This window comes from Urocampus carinirostris, chromosome 1 (genome assembly GCF_059441175.1).
Source record: "Urocampus carinirostris isolate Australia breed hairy pipefish chromosome 1, RoL_Ucar_1.0, whole genome shotgun sequence".
Lineage (NCBI taxonomy): Eukaryota > Metazoa > Chordata > Actinopteri > Syngnathiformes > Syngnathidae > Urocampus > Urocampus carinirostris.
In genome coordinates this window covers 21,656,672-21,674,341 of record NC_142349.1, presented here as the reverse complement: position 1 = coordinate 21,674,341, position 17,670 = coordinate 21,656,672, and the positions used below count along the sequence as shown (strand labels likewise).

Here is a 17,670-nt window from a genome sequence, read left to right as displayed (position 1 = left end):
TGATATTTGGAACGATGCATTTGAGTGACATCGTACGGACACCGCATCCGCACGTGTCTACGACACGTATTTGCTTCTTTGCAAGCTTTCGGAATGTTAAGGGGGTAATAAGTTTGACTGAACTATCTGACTGTTCTGTCGACGTTCCCATTGTAGCGCCTTATAATCCGGTGCGCTTTATGTATGGAAGATATAGGACCAAAAACTATTTTTTGGGGGTGCGCCCTATAACCCGGTGCGCCCTATAGTGCGGAAAATACGGTACTCATTCACTGGCAAAATGTAGAAAACTTGGAAATGCTGACTAAATTCATTGGTATGTTTAAAGTCCCCGAGTCACTTTAATGTCTCGAGGTGATTCCGCTTATCTGTGCCCTTCATGACGCACTCATACCAACACTGCCACACACTCTCAGGCTCACTGTACAAGCAAGACTCTTTTAAATATTGAGACGGAGTGTTAGGCTTGCCACATTTCAAGCCATTGAAATAAAAGAAAACGGTTCCTGTCATCAATTTGATTGGCTTGATGAGTTAGCCAAGATTACTGGAAGGGAATTTGTCTTTCCAGTAGGTATTTAAATGATGTTCCAACACTGGGATTTATGGAGACAGGAAAATGGGTGATGGCCAATACATGAAGACAGAATCATAATTGGGATCAATCGGCAGCATGGAAACGAGCCCGTTTTGGCTCCGTTTATCGACAGTGTGGAATTAAAGTGTCATATTCATGTTTCATGTTATGCAGAGCAGGACAGTGTTGTGAGTGTGTGCGTGTGGACGGGCGGACTGAAGGAAGTTGATGAGATAGAATTAGAGTGCACAGCTAGGCCACCAAACATCTTCAGTACTGCAGACTTGTGGCTGAGGCTTAATTTAACTTTGAGACATAAAAACCAGCTCAGGAGCCTAGATGGTAAGGCGCCCGCTTTGAGACTGGGAGGTCGCTGGTTCGCGCCTCGGCCGAGTCATACCTAAGACTTATAACATTGGTAAAATGGCGGCGCCCTCTGTTGGCTGCGGCTGCATCGGCTCGCTACAACGGGTCAGGTGTATCGACATTTCGTTCTGTTTACATTGTTACACAGAATGACAATACAAAGGAAATTATTATTATTATTATTTATTCATCTCTTTTACCCTTGAAAAAAGACAGAGAGAAAAAAAACACCCATGACAACAGGCCTCCCTAGCATCTGTCTCGCTGGAAGTAACACACTCACCCCTGCACGCTGTACACTGAGCGTTCCATTCAAATGACACGCTAACAGAGAATGCCTGTTCGAGCAGATTTTAAAATACATGGTTTTAAAGAAAATCTTTATTTGCACTTTGAAAATATCCATTGGCGCATATTTTGCTGTAAAATCTCCAAACCAGAGATGTCAAACCTATTTTCATCAGTGTAATGGCTGTCCTCAAGAACCCTAATGTAACTGGATTTCATTAAATGGTGTGAGAAATGAATTGATGTAAATAACTTAGTAATTACGCAAGTCACAAACATTACAGTTGCATTGAAAGAAATGTCACCACAAATATATTTTGTTAGTAATGAAATAGAGTGATACCTCTTCATAAGAGATACTCAAGCTATGAGAAATTCAAGAAACAAGAGGTCTTTCGAGCAGAAATTTTGCCCGATAGGAGAAAATCCAAGTTACAAGAACTGGCCGGGAATTTTTCAAAAAGATGCAAGGCCCAAAAAAACACACTTTTGATAGACAAACTTAATATTTTCACTGTGGTACTTGCCTATACAATCAAACAAAATTTTCTGAACGTATCCAAATTAGTTTTAATTTTTTTTTTATCAAAACTTAAAATCTATATTCTCATTAATTCAAGAAGTCAACCAGTAATACAGGTTTTTTTTTAATCATTGATTCGACGGAGACCCATCCCATCCCGATTTTGGCACTCTTATTTATTCTTCCTCGTCATCCCTGCAACGGCCTCTCACTCCTGCCTCTTTGCTTTTCATTGTCTTGCAGCGACCACTATATGAATTTACGTTCTATTACCTTACTTATACACATATATTTGGTCCTCTCTGTTCCACAATTGCATCCAGCTGGTCAGTAACGTCGAGGGGGTGTGATTAGGGAGAAGTGTGACCCTTACTCTTCTACCTCCCTCTACCTTTTGTGTAGGAATGAGACGGCCTTCATTTCCTCATTAGCGTCCATTGCTAGAGTAAGGTGCAAAATGTTGGGAAGGAAGAGTAATGGGATTGAGCTTCAGTCTCAAATCAATGTTTTGGAGTTTAACATTGCCTCGAAGTGTCAACTACCTTGATTTTTCAAAGTTTAAAAATCTTGGTTGATCTCCAATTGAACTGTGTAGGACAACTTATAGTCAGTAATGCTTTATTTCTGATGAATCTAACAGAATATATGATAGATTATAATAAACATATGACCGTCAACTTGTTTCTAAAGTTATTTGATTACGGCCGAAACAATCGTTTGTTCAGATTTTGGTTGGTTAGATATTACATCCTGTTTGACTGAAAAAGTTAATATTTTCCAAGTAGACAAACTTTGATGCAAGGCAAGCTTATGGGTTTCCCAGGAAGAAACAGGCGGTCATGTGTTTGAGGAAAATACATCACGATGCTGCACAATTAGCATAGAGCACAGGAAGACCAGCTGAGAACTCCTGATCATCAGCTGATATTTGGGAGGGGAAATCAGTTGAAGAAATAAATAGACACAAAAATTTAGATGGCTGTATGTGTGCGCGTGTGAACAATGATTTTGCGAGCCTGAAGTTTACATGTACAGACAATTCCTAATATGGCTACACGACTCAAAGCTCTGTCCTGGAATTAGCTGCCAGGAAACTTTTTCCCCCCGTAACTCCTCTTCGGCGCAGACTAAGAGAAACAAACCCACACACACACACACACACACATATAGGCAACTGTGCCACGCCACAGTCAGAAAAATGGATGGATAAAATTAGATGAGAGGAGAATGGGTAACTAGGGTCTCACAATAAGACAGTGGTTAAAAAGTAAAAATTTGTGATTGTGTGTTTTCACAACTTTACAGATCACAAAAACTTGGAAGCACTTTTAGCTCCACTCAGGAAAAACAAAATTGATACTTTAACTTTAAACTTAAGAGCTGACCATTTCCACCTCATGCGAAAATGATTCAACAGTGTACAGAAGAAGCAAAGTCACACTAATTTGCAACACACGGATCGTCAACTGCAGCACTTCAGAAGTCACGTGCGATAAAAACACAAAAACAATATAACACATCCAGAATAAAACTTTGCATTTGTTGCTTTGAATTCTAAGTAATCATAAGATAAAATTGTTCCCATCAATGGCTGGACTTTAGGCCATGCGAGAGCACATTTTACATAACAATGGCCAAAACGTGTACCATTATTTTACACATAATGGAAGCAGTGCAGCAGCAAAGAAGGGAAAAAATAGGGCACTGTTGTGAGTAACATATATTGTATGTAATGGGGGTGAGTGGGGCTGCAACGATTAATTAACCTCGACAAAAATCGATAATGGAAATAGGCGATAATTTATTCCATTCTCGACTGCTGCCGCCTGACCCTTTTTTCCTACTGAGGCATCTTACAAGATTATGATCTCTGCTGAGAGTCGCTCACCCGCAATAGCGTCTCTGTGTCGGCCGGTTACTTACAGAAATTATGCTATAAACATCAAGTACACGCCCAATTTTTTTTTAAAGTTTGGGATCTTAGCGAATAAAAAGACTACTTGCAATTTTTTAAAGCAGACCTTCCTTGCATATCATGGCAGTACCCCGGTTACCTTTTAAAATGAAGCACATCGGACATTTGAAAGAGGGGGGTCTGACTTGCTTTAGTAAGATTCAAGTAACATTCAAGCCAATACGGTTTTGATGAGATGCATTGTACATCTTTTACACGTATATTTGTGTGAGAGTGGGGAGTGAAGTGAGCGAGTGGTTTCCGGTAAGAATGGGTTTGAGGCAATGGTGTGTTATGTCACCTTAGCTGTTCAATTTATAAATGGATGGAGTGGTGCGTGTAAGATCAGGGAGTGCAGGTATAGTGGGGGAGGGTGGGTTTCATGTACAATAAGTCAGCTGTTGTTTGGGGATGACAATGCTTTGGTGGCTGACTCTGCATCAGGACTGAGTGCTTTGGCAGTGGAGTTTGATAGAGAGTGTAAGAGAAGGAAGCTTAAGGTGAATTTAGAAAATAAAAGGAAATGAGGCGCTTGAGAGGTAGTGAGGTAGTTGGTTCAGAGATTTTGTTGAATGATGTAAAGTTGCTGGAGGTAGATGGTTTTAATTATCTGGGTATGTATGTGGAAGCAGGTGGTGTTTTGGAGGATGTGAAGAAAAGGGTGGGCGAAGGGTGCAAGGCAATGGGTGTGCTGAACGGATTGTTCCAATCTAGAGATACGCAAATGGATGCAAAGCAAATATTGTATTGAGGTGTGGTGTATGGCTAAGAGGCCTGGAGTGTCTTTAAAATAAGGCGTTTGTGCAATATGAGTGGAGTGACACGACTTGATAAGTTAAGGTCATGAGGATGTAAGGAGAAGAGATGGTGTCATGAGAGATCTTGCTGACTTGACTAAAAGCGGGCAGCACGGCGGCTGGGTGGTTAGTGGGCAGCCCCACGGTGCGGAGTTTCAGGGTGCAAGTCCAGCTATCGCACCCTCCCCGTGTGGTGTTTGCGTGTCCTCCATGTGCCTGCGTGGGTTTCCTCCGGGAACTCCGGTTTCTTCCCACATTCCCAAAAACATGCATGTCAAGTTAATTGGCCGGCCCAGGTGTGAATGAACGAGTGAATTGTCAGTCTTTGTTTGCCCTGCGACTGGATGGCAACCAGCTTATGGAGACCCCTGCCCAATGCCTGAAGATGGCTGGAATGGGCTCCAGCACCCCCGCGACCCTACTGAGGATAAGCTGAGCAGATAATGAATAGCTGGATGACTAAAAGCGTATGTAGTGCAGGAGTGTGGGGAAATTGAATGAGAGGAAGGCCCAAAAATGTTTGGATGGATGGAGTAAAACGTGCTCTGGATAAGAAGTTTGTTATTTTAATGGATGCAAGAGTGTGTGCTGAAGATAGATGTGAGTGGCAAGGGATCGTGAAGAATGACGGATATTGATGCATATGATGTGGAAGGTTTTAGCCAGTGTATGCTGTCAGGCCTCCCTGCTGGTGATGAGTTGTATGGCACAGCAGCTGACCCCTTGTTGTGCTGTAGGCTTAATTTTCTGTGTCAGGTTGAGAAGAGCGAAGGGAGATGTATGTTTGGTGACTGTGATTTTTTTTTTTTACTCTAGCCACCTCCCACTAGGGGGATGGCTTCCGTATAGTAATTGAATGATTGATATTTCACTATAAAAGAGAGTTTGAGTGTTATGCCAGACTGCGTCTGACCAACTTAATTGTATTTAAATGCATGCATTTCAAAAAAGAGTCACCCTGGATGCCTTTAAAACCAACAGATTTCAAACCGTTGAGACTATTTAAGTCCTTTTGTTACAAACTTTGTTGTTGACCATTGAATTCTGTTCACAAAATGCACATTGTATTTTTTTAATTACTGTTTTATTGCTGCTAATTAGCCTGATTTTGGTTTACAGGGATACAAAATGTTTACTTTATTTTAATTTATTATTTATTTGCCTACCTCTAAAAAGGAGACCGTTTTTTTTGTGGGTTTATGTCTCTTTTGACCGAGCACTATTCCTAATTGTTTTTTATTTAATTTTGTACCAATCAACATAATGTTTAATAATAGTTGTATTTTTTTAATTGTTACAGTTTTTCTAGTGTTTATTATCATTTGCCACATAATTAAATCCTGACTAGTCGACTATTGGAATAGTTGTTGTTTGCAGCCCTGGGTTTAAATTACCTTCAACATTGTTGAGGAAATCTCTCTATTGAAAAATAAATTTATTAATCTAGTGATGCCACGGAAATACCAGAGACCTCATGTCTCATTTGGCAACAGCAGCATTTTTACAAACTGCCAATACCGTCTAAAATAAATGTATTCTCTCTGCCTCCCTCAGGTTATAGTAGGTGGGTGACGATCTGATAGCAGCCCCCTGTCCAAAAATGGCTCAAGTGCTGCATATGGACCCCGGCTTTCCAGGTAACTTCGATCCTCATCATAAGCCCACCAATAATTTTCTTTTAAATAGAGAAAGTTAAATCCCATGTAGTCAATCTACCCAAACAACTGTGGTCCAGAGTTCATCCCATTTTCTGAAGTCTGAGCCCAAGATTAGACACAGATTTCCTTTTATTTAAAGTTGATTTCCTTCCGCTGCAGGGAAGCTCGGCTCACCAGCTCCCGCCTCCCTGCACGGCAAGGAGCAGGAGGCACCATACTCTGTAGAGACCCCCTACGGCTACCGTCTGGACCTGGACTTCCTCAAATATGTCAACGACATCGAAAAGGGGAACACCATCAAGAAGGTAGCCATCCAGCGGCGCCCGCGCTATGGCTCGCTGCCCCGTGGCAGCTACGGTTACACGGGCTCCTGGTGGACCTCCACAGAGTCTCTCTGCTCCAACGCCAGCATGGACAGTCGACACTCCTCCTTCTCCTACTGCGCTCCTGGCTACCACACTATGCACAGACCCAACTTCAGTACTGCCCGTGTGGAAAAGACCTTATTGGATGCGCGAAGGAAACTGGAGGAGGAGAAAGAAAGAAGGAGGTTTTCAAACCTTGGCAGCATGCACAGCAGCGTGGTGGGCTCCAACACGTCCATAAGCAGCGCTCATAGCTTTAACCGTGCCCACGGGGGAGCCGGAGGAGGCAGCAGCAGCGGCACCGGAGGAGCTGGAACTTTAACTCCAATGAGCTCTGGCCTCTCCACCCCAGTGACTCCTACTCCGGCACACCTGCAACACGTCAGGGAGCAGATGGCGGCCGCCCTGAGGAAGATCCGAGACCTCGAGGAGCAGGTGAAGACAATCCCGGTACTGCAGGTGAAGATCTCCGTGCTGCAGGAAGAGAAGCGTCAGCTCAGCGTTCAACTTAAGAGCCAGAAGTTTTTGGGCCACACGTTGGGCTTCAGCAGGGGTCGCAGCCGTGGGGAGCTCTACATTGACATTCCGGAAGAAGAGGTGAGTGCAGGAGCTACGGGTGCAGACAAGCCAACAGGCCCCATGTCACCTGCCACTCCAGAAGCCGCCAAACTAGACTCAGGCTGCGAGATCGAGGACACTGTCATCGTTGCCGGGGCGAGGCTGGATGGCAAACGGGAGGTGCGCACCATCGGAGTGGGACCGGAGGGCGAGAAGAGCAGCCGGCAGGTGGGGGTAGGTGTTCGGGAGGTGGACTTAGGACTTCTGCCGGAGGCCGAGGCTCTGAAGAACCAGGTGGTTCATCTGGAAGCTCAGCTGAAAAGGATGATGGAGGAGCTTCAATCGGCGACCAGCCGCATGGACGGTGGCCTTCGGGCCGAGCACCCGGTCTTTGCCACCACCATGGGTTGGCAGGATCTGCAGGAAGGCAACCTGCAGACGGTGGTCAGCTTTACGCAGCAGTCCCCGCACAGGGAGCAGAGAACTGTTGGTATCCAAGTGTACACGCTGGAGCAGCCCACTGTGGTGGAAGTCGGCACTCTGCTTTGTGCCGTTAGCTGCAGCTCACCATCATCTCTGTTGGAGGGTCACCACGGTGCACAATTGGATGGCTCAACAGGTACTGGAATTGGTACTCAACGCATCACTCATAAAATAGGTACTTTTTTGGGTTGAATTTCAGCAAGAGCAGTGAGAGACACTACCTGTGTTTGATCCATAAGTAGACCATACATTGCAGAAATTTTCTTGAATATTGTTATTCGATTTATGTATATCTGACCCATGAGAACTTTAGTTTGCTAGAAATGTGTGAAGTTGTTGAACTCAATTTAAAAAAATACATGAAAATTCAACTCTTTTGGAAGTACAATAAGCATACATATTTGTTAGTGGTTTATTTGCTTTATTCTTGTTAATTCCGGCGGTACTGTGGAAGATAGGTTAGCAAGCGTGTCTCAAAGTTCGAAGTTCTGGGTTCAATTCCGGCTACTGTTGTCCCTGTGTAAAGTCTGCCAACAAGTTATACTCATTTGGGTCGTGGTGATGTATTTTGCAATGATGTTCAATTCTTCTTTTTTTCAAGACTGATACAAGTATGGGTTCCCAACTACTGAAACCACTACTACTACTACTACTCTCAAGACACTATTCTTTCTTAAAAGTGCATACAATTAATGGCTGTTTTGTATTCTTTTGAAAATAATATTTCTGATGTTTGATTGTAAAATGGGCACATGACAAGACAGGTCATGGAGTGGCACCTAATTCCTTATCACAAAATCATAACATTATTTTTTGTAATCAAGCTTATAGTTTTGTAAACACTCAAAAGAAGGAGAGAAGACATCATTGAATTTAGAACTTGCAAGAAGAACAAGCGAGGACTGTACAAAAAACCCTCACAAAACAAAGTTCACAATCTGTTCTCAAAGCCCTCTCCCAAGCCATCTTTTTTTATTAAATCCCCTAGGTTACAAAAAGCAGATACACCCTAAGGTAGGGTGTGGAAATCAATGACAGCAAAAAAAGTTAAAAATAGAAACAAGCAGAATACAGCAAACATATCTGTATTATACTTTATTGTATTGCTTTGTTGAGAAATAGATGAGAATATTACCTTTGAAAATTGCAATATTTAGAACACAAGAAAAAACAAAGCATTGACACATTGAATACTTTTAAGTTGATTAAAAGTTCAGACGTCAAATTTGGTTAATCTTCATCAAGGTTATCGTGTATTTGAACCCTGTACTACAACTCCACCCAAAAACTCAATATTGTATTATTTATGTTAAATTTCCTTCTCCAGAAGCTGCGATGGGGGTGCCTATTGCAGTCAGCTCCAAGCAAGTGCGTGACATCCTCAAAAGCGAGTTATCCACATCCGTGCCAGTGGCAAACCCTGCTGTCGCCACAGCCAGCAGTCAGCCTGCTGGCGTGTTCTCCAAAGAGGACGAGACCTGTAAGGAGTTAGAAGGCGAGACACTTAAAGACGGCCCCATCGAAGGTTTGCTGCTGTAGAGATGCTGCTACTTGCCTCTGTTACCATCTTACAAGGGACTCATTTCAACTTTTAACAGCCTCGTCCTTCCAAACCTCTCTGAGGTCCATCATGAAGCGGAAAGCAGAGGGAGAACCTGGCTCTCCATCCACTAAGAAAAACCTTCAGTTCATTGGGGTTAATGGAGGGTACGTGTTGTTTGAATACATCATACTAGTGCGCACATACATTCAGAGGGACAAGTCTTACGAGAAAAAAAGGCTTACTTCCCGCTTTTTGAATCTCTTATAGCAGGGTTACTCAACAGACTTTTGTTGATTTACCTCTGGTAAAATTTCTAAAAATCTCAAGTACCCCTTGAAATAACTTCAAGTACCGCTAGAGATATGATTACCCCTCTTTGAGAACCGCTGCCTTATTAAAATACTTATAATTTAGTAGATACTCAAACTAAGGAGAATAGACTAAAATGAATTGTGAGCTTGCAAGGAGATGGCAAAGGACTGAACAAAAAACGTCAAGATAAGGAAAAAAAACATGTTCTAAGGGTCCTCCCGAGAACCTTATATTTTTATTATAATCTCCTAGGTAACAGAAGGCAGATCAGCCATGAAGGGTGTGGTAATCAAAGAACAGCAACATGATTGGCCAATTGTTACCATTATTTAAACAGTGCATAAGCCCTCAATAATAGTTAAAATAATAACAATGGCATATTTGGTGTTCTAAAAATAAAACAACTGTCCAAATAAACATCAAATGATTTTCTTATTCCTTAAAGAAGTGTAAAATTAAAAAAAAAACATACCCATTTGGCTTTCTGCTTTCATCTTGATAGCAGAGATTCTTCCATTAACAGCTTCCTGCAAGTTTTCCTTTTTACCTCTCCTGTCAATGCATGATGTGACAACTAGTAAATTTACTACTTTTGAATCAAACAGGCCATAGTTTGAGGATAAACAAGACTGAGTGTCATCATAAACAGTAGGAAAAAGGGTATTTTTCACAGGTAATTGCCAATTTGAAAAGTCCAGTCCTGTCTGATCTTTGCATGTCAGTGCAAATTCTTTCTTTAGTTAGTAAAAAATAAATGACTCATGACGTGTTGTATTTGTTTTGCAAGTGACCAGCACCCTTACAAGCCTGGCACTTTGTTATAAGGAGTGGGTGGTGGGGATGAGAGGGTAACACACTATCAAAATGACACTTTTTGGAGACAAGGCTGACAGCTATATACTACAACACCACCTGGGATTCATTTATACATGGCACAAACATTTTAAAAGATATACAAACAAAATATAAAGAAAAAAATAAGAAAAGAACATGTGACACTGTGAATGTACTGCATGCATAGAGGTTTCTGAAGTATTTAACTCGCAGTCAAACACCCATACACACAAAACCTAGTTAAAAAAGCATAGGAGTGCAGAAAAAATATGTCAAGTCTTATTTATGTGTATAGCCCTTAATCCCAAAACGTCTCAAAGGGCTTCGCAGACAACATCACCTGATCTGAAACCTACACGAGGGCAAGGAAAAACTTCAAGAATCACAGCATTAGAAGAATAAGGAAAGCTTGAGAAGTGGTCTCTTATGAGGTAATTCCAGGATGTTGCAAGGACATCAACAGACTACACAGTCAACATAAAAACTGAAGATGAGGAATAACTGATGCTTAAAATCCAATTGAAAACAATGACAAGCTTCCGGTCTTGGCCAATGCAACAGATTCTAAATGAAGTCATGCACAGAAAAACACCCAATAGTACTGTTGTCAACTCACGGTGTATTTTGACCATTATATGCATGATATCTGTCTATGTGTTCTGAGGAAATAGTGCTGTTTTCCTGCAGTTACGAGTCAACATCGTCCGATGACAGCAGCAGCTCGGACGAGGAGAGCGACTCCAGCGAGTACCACGAAGCCAGAGAAAAACTGCCGGAGTCCACGTCTGAGCACAAGCCATCTTCCCTGCCTCTCGAGGGCGACGTACTTCAGCAGAATCAGATGACTTCTGACTCTCCGCCCATTAAGGCGGAAGAACCTCAAACGTCACCAGCGACCGAGTCAGTCGCTCCTGAATGTTTGCCTGGCTCCGGCCCGGCTCATCTGTGTCCATCAAACGCTCACAAGTGCCAGGAGCCTTTCGACCTAATATCAGCCACCAGCCCTGAATCCAAGCCGTCCTCAGTGGATCAAAGTCATGACATTTCCAGGCAGCAACCGGACTCTGCAGTCTCATCTGACCAGTCGGAATCTGATCCTGCGTCTGGGAGAGCCGCTGCGAGTCAAGTCAGGTAAGACCACAGGTGATCTGTGGCCTGGCAAAAGCACACAATTGGAGGAATCATCAATCTCCTGTTTTATTGATCTTTATTGTAGATTGGAGCTAAGCGATGACCTGGTGGCTGCTCTTCATGTCCTCTACGAGGCCTTCGGGGAGCCTGACGCCTTCAGACAACAAAGAGCGGTAGGCCGAACCCCTAGCATCTACGGCTATTCCAGTAGTGTCTTACAGTCAACATACAGTTTAAAAACAACCTTGCGCTGTATACAACAATTATAAAGGAAGGGGGGACATTTAGGTGCCCCATAATTCTATTCCATTTATAAGATCTAAGGCTCACATTACCGATTATGTCATGCTACGGCAGTACAAATCAGTTTCACCAGTGATAGGTCGCTGTGATTTTCTAGGATATTTGGAAATTAATGGAAAATGGTAACAATTTTTAGGAAGTATATTTATAGTATTTTTTGTAAAGGGCAAATTAACTCTATTTCTACAATCGTAGAATACATGATCAATTTAATAATAACTCACTATACAGTTATTATATATGATTATACCATAATTACAACTTAGTTATATCTTAATAACAGTTATTTCAGAAATGGATATTGTTTTTGTAAATCGGGACTCTAAAAATGCAACTCAAAATAAAAATCTTATCTCGCTCCATTTAAACTGCTACTCCGGCTGTTTTCGGGCAACAATGTGTGATCCGGTGATGACGTAGAGTGCATAGAGTTCTAGTATAACAGACGCCAGTTGCTTACACGCTGGCTGCATCAGTCACTTCATTCGCCCTAGCTACGTGATTCTAGTACATTGGTTGTATTTGTGCTGCTGTTAAATAATGGTGCTAGCATTTGGCAATGTGACACTAACCGCTAAGAGCGTGACACTTGTCGCATTAGCAGCTGCCATTACATTTTGGCAACAGGTGCTCATGGTAATATTATTTTGGCATTCATATTTAAAAAAGATCTTGAGGAAAAGTATTGCTGTATCGGAATATTGTCACACTCATAAAAAGTACAATTTGTATCATTTGTTGTCCCTGAATGTGTCCCAACTATGTCTCTGCTCAGAGGGAGGCGTACACCAGCGTTCTGCAGGAGTGGCTGCGTGTGTCCTGTCATAAAGCGGCAGACGTGGAGGCTGTTCGGGCCTACATGGAAGCTTTTTCTGCCGTCTCACCTCAGTTGCTGCAGTTTGTCGTCAACATGGCAGACGGCAACGGCAACACGGCGCTGCACTACACCGTCTCGCATTCCAACTTCTCTGTGGTTAAATTGCTGCTTGACACGGGTGATTGGTGTAGTTTTTATGTGGAACCACCAGGTTGTGCTGTGGAAGTTAAGAGGGGCGTTTATAGTTAGATGTCTCACTGTCTTTCGGGCCTTTTGCCCAGATTGATATTGAATATAATTAAGAGACAAATTCAGCAACAAGTAATTCTTAGGGATCCGGTCACTTTTTATTGCGTTTGACCTCATATAAGAACCTAGTACTGTGCTAGACTCACCAACCAAAACAACGGGCTATTAATAAATCTACAAATACAGTACAATAACAAAGGGTGTTTATTTGTGCATAGCAGTTTTTCCCATAACATTTTGTGAGACCCTGGTGGGTGGGCATTCTGGGGTATTCCATGGACATGCTCTTCCAGAAAAAAAGATATGGTACAACTTAAATTATAACGATCTGGTGCACTTTTAGAGCAAACGCTTATTATATGTTGAATGTGTGCCCTTGTAAAGTATGGAATCATAAATACACTAGTTATGAATGAAATGAAACACCAAACACATCACACCCACTAATCATGGTAAACAACACAGGAGTTTAATTCAATTAAAATCTGCCTGTATTCAAATTAGACTAAAAATTGTGTTACTCTGATGCCAATGCTTTACCATTTTGAGGTATCGCAACAGCGATTAAACAGACCAAATCACCAATCTAAGTTTTGAATGGAATTCAATTTAATACTCATAGTGGTGATTGTTAATTAGTATTAATATCCGTACCGCTGCTTTTGTGATTGATGCTATGACAGGATGGCGGGTCTTTTTTGATGGTTTACACGAGGTTATGTCATGGGCAACTTATAAGCTACAGTTTGGGCCAGTGTCAACCAAAGCGTTTTCCTTCTCTGAGTGAGTTTTTCCTAATTGCTTGAAAATGCCTGCCGTGCAATGAGGCGCTTGGCAGGTTTTCTGCATGGAACCCTCTTCGCTAAATCTTTTTTTCTGTTCACCAAGAGCTAAAAAATGTTCAACTTGGGAAAAACGTGACATTCATCAATGTCACATTTTACCATGCCTTCTAAGCATGGTGCAGGCGGACCGCGACAAACACCACAACAACCGAATGTCATACTGCGTTTTAGCACGGGGGCAGGGGCTGGCCAATTAAGATTCCTTCTGACCGAGAAAGTTGCAGAATTACACACCCTAGTGTTTGCACTGTATATTGACGAAAAATCGAAACGTTTATTTATTTATTCGTATTCATAAATATCTTAAGTTTATGAGACTACGGTGGGGTCAATTAAACCCCGGCCAGAATCTTCTTATTTATGGTAAACACTGTACAGTATAATTTTGTGAATATGTTCCATTAATCTCCTCAATGGTAGTATTATTCTCCTCAATGGTTTCTCTTTTTTTCCCTTTCATTTGTGTTATTTTGAATAAGTCGTCAGCCAATCTTCAATTTGCCATGAGTTTACTTTTAAAAGTGCAGGAGGACATGCAAGTTTAATACACAAAGCTGAATCAAAAGTCCTTAGCTTTGAAATCATCATGTTTTCCTTCTTTTAATAGCTTGACTTTTTTCCCTCCGACAGGTCTGTGTAATGCCGACAAGCAAAACAAAGCAGGTTACACGGCCATCATGCTCACGGCGCTGGCTGCCTTCCATTCAGACAGCGACCTTCAAACTGTCCTGCAGCTGCTACGAACTGGTGACGTCAACGCTAAAGCCAGCCAGGTGCGCCCTCTTTGGTGGCATGCTCTTACTGCAAGCCCACAAAGCTTGCTTTTCATTCATTTTTTTTGTCCTGGATGAGTGAGAGTGTGATAGTCAGCAAATACAGCTGTGGTGCTCGGCTTTGGTAACATCTAGTGGGCATATTTAAAACTACAAACCTTCTTTGATGCGATGGGCTCATCTTTTTTTGTGCTTCTCTTAGATTTGTCACACTGGCCTGAATAAATCCCCTGCTATAAATCCCCCCAAATTGATATTGTTTACTGGAGCACAGATTGATGTATTTCTGGCGTGTGCGGCAGGCCGGCCAGACGGCGTTAATGCTGGCCGTCAGCCACGGGCGAGGGGACATGGTTCGAGCCCTCCTTTCCTGCGGGGCCCAGGTCAACATCCGTGACGAAGACGGCTCCACAGCGCTCATGTGCGCGTGCGAGCACGGCCATGTGGACATCGTGCGCCAGCTGCTGTCCGTGCCCGGCTGCGACGCCACCCTCGCCGATAACGTGAGCGCCTCCTTCTTTCCAGAGAGAAAACGAATAAACGAAGAAGTCCAGTTTATATCTTGACGTGGCCTTGCAATGTTGTGTTTCAGGACGGCAGCACGGCGCTCTCCATCGCCCTGGAGGCCAGCCAGAACGACATTGCCGTGCTTCTCTATGCTCACCTCAACTTTGCCAAGCCTCCTTCTCCGGCGAGTGAACCCTTACGCATCCATTTGGCAATTAACGAATTATCCGAACTCTAGGCACACCCAAGAACCCTGAATCGACCAGAAATTTGTACGTGCATCTAATAATCTGGTGTGCCATATATCTGGAACAAATTGGAAATGTATACCCGTGTATTATAATATTTGTTGATCAGTCGACATTTATCGCCGATCACAATTGCATAACAATGGTGGCAATGAGGGTCCACCCCGGAGAGCAACGGTAAAAGCGCTGAATCCTAACCACCAGGCCACTACGAACATAGGATGGAACATGTTTTATCTCATTATTACGCTATTTTTAATCACAGTACCAGATGCAAATGTTAGAGAGATAACAAAACAGAGTCAAAAATCATTATGAAGTTTTGTTTCACTTTGTAGGCATGAAAATCGAACCTTAAGGAGAAACTCACTGTTAAGTCAAAACGGGTGACTGATGTGAATTGTACAAATCCGAGGAGAAAATGTTTTGAGGAGTTATTGTGAGAATTCCCAGAGTGAATCGACCGTTTGTGGTGGTGCGTCTGAATTCAAATTAGTGTTGTTTGCGCCGGCAGGATTACTGTATTTATTTGTGTGTCAGGCGCATTCGATTTTATCTCATTTTCACACTATTTTTATGAACGGTACCAGAGACAAATGTTAAAACAGGTTATAGTCCTGAAAGATGTGCATTAACACAAAAGAACTCAAGGAGGGAATCAACTCCTTGGTGTAGCTGATAATGAATCAGACTTTGAAAGACATGAAATATCCATCCATTATCTGCACCACTTATCCTCAGTAGGGTCGCAGGGGTGCTGGAGCCCATTCCAGCAATCATCGGGCAGTGGGCAGGGGACACCTTGAACTGATTGCCAGCCAATCGCAGGGCACACAGGGACAGACAACTTGCTCACTCATTCCCACCGAGGGACAATTTGGACCGGCCAATCCACCTGAAATGCATGATTTTGGAATGTGGGAGGAAACCGGAATGCCCGGAGGAAACCCACGCAATCACGGGCAAACTCCACACAGGAAGGTTCGATCTCATGACCTCGGAACTGTGGGCTCACGCGCCAACCACTGCGCCGACGTGCTGCAACATTAAATGTATACATTTTATCTTGGTATTGTGTCCATAGTAAACAATGATTTGAAACATGGCCCCATGTATGTATGCTACAACGTTTGTCTATTTCGATGCTTAGTTGGAGCTGAGGTAAACAAAATTGTATTCATATTCTTTAAAAATTAGGGGCATGCATTATACACAAATAAATCCGGTATTTCCTCCACACCCTTCTCACCTTTTTAAGCCCTGACCCGTTTTCATGCCTGTGCATTTATTGAAGTCATCATATTAGCATTCGTTTGCTAACTACCTCTTTTGATGTCACAGGTTTCTCCAAAATCTCCTCTTCTGGGCTCGTCTCCTCCTGCCAGCGACATAAAATGAACATCCGCCTACACCATTCGAACACATGACTTGAAACCGTCTCGCACTGACGCCTTTTGTTATTTTCTCAAGCATTTTGAGTCCACTCACGAGATGAGTATTTTGAAGATCGGGATGCCGGCCATTCGGAATCAAGCGAGCCATTAAGCGCCCTTTCCTATTATGTTAGAAGAAGTGACCTTGATTGCGGTTGTATTCACTTTCTCACCAGCGCAACCGTTTTATCCGTATTTATACACAAATGTTACGTATTCTATTTTTGATAGTTTTATCTTTTTTCAATCGGATCGACCTCAGGACTGACCTCCAGCAGATTTTGATTTTATTCCCACCAGCCAATAATTGACTGACTTTGATAAGGTACCACAGCCATGAAAGTTTTTTTTCAGGAAGGTTGAGCGCCAGAGGAAATAATCGAACGGCATTTGTACAGGAAGGTATGTTGCTTTCTGCGACACTCACAATCGAAGGAATAGAAACAGAAAGTGAGTGATAAGGATTGGTTGAACTGTGTAAGTTATATAAAAATAATTTATACCCGTTTTAAATGGTAGCTACCGCATCGAAAATCCAAGTTTTGACAAAAACATGATCTTTTCATTCAAACATCTTTTTTATACACTTTTGGGGTTTTGTGCTCACGTCTGTTTTAATGTAACCGCACAGCTATTAATGAAAGCCTTTTCCTATGAAGGGTTATGTACAATTTTCAGACTGTTTCTTCTGTCATTTTTGGGGGGAAATTCAATGAATAAATAAAAACCTCACTTTCTGTGTTTGTTTATTTTTTGTGGAATACATTTTGTAACCCCTTCAAAAAGCAAGTGAAAAGTAAATAAATATAAGGATAATTCGACCTCTAAATAAAATAATGAAATTTGATAGGAAGCACTTTGTAGTAAATAGTTGATTATGTAACTAAATTATCAAATAAAATAATATTTCAATGAGCAAACAATGATTTGTTTTATTCCCCGTTTCAACAAAGTTTTATTGGCCTCCTGGAAAAATCTCTCGATTCCTTAGACGATAGGAAATCTTGGTGATCAGATTGGCGAGCTAGTCCAGACCAAGAATTCACATCCAGGATCTGATTCATCATATAGCTCTGCATCAAGGTCACGGTAGGATTTGGATTATT

The 17,670-nt window shown here is 42.2% G+C and overlaps 1 protein-coding gene across 1 annotated transcript in view; it reads left to right on the top strand.

Annotated features, from left to right (window-relative positions):
* Nucleotides 1-17,301, top strand: part of kank2 (KN motif and ankyrin repeat domains 2) — a 33,224-nt gene extending 15,923 nt beyond the window's left edge. Inside the window, exons 2-12 of the mRNA XM_088330004.1 lie at nt 6,060-6,142; nt 6,323-7,705; nt 8,897-9,094; nt 9,168-9,276; nt 10,946-11,389; nt 11,475-11,562; nt 12,468-12,687; nt 14,234-14,376; nt 14,679-14,879; nt 14,969-15,067; nt 16,473-17,301. Of these exons, the coding sequence (XP_088186130.1) occupies nt 6,106-6,142; nt 6,323-7,705; nt 8,897-9,094; nt 9,168-9,276; nt 10,946-11,389; nt 11,475-11,562; nt 12,468-12,687; nt 14,234-14,376; nt 14,679-14,879; nt 14,969-15,067; nt 16,473-16,529 (2,979 nt within the window). The 5' untranslated portion in view covers nt 6,060-6,105 and the 3' untranslated portion in view covers nt 16,530-17,301. The remainder of the gene's footprint in view (nt 1-6,059; nt 6,143-6,322; nt 7,706-8,896; nt 9,095-9,167; nt 9,277-10,945; nt 11,390-11,474; nt 11,563-12,467; nt 12,688-14,233; nt 14,377-14,678; nt 14,880-14,968; nt 15,068-16,472) is intronic.
* Nucleotides 17,302-17,670: the final 369 nt, after the last annotated feature.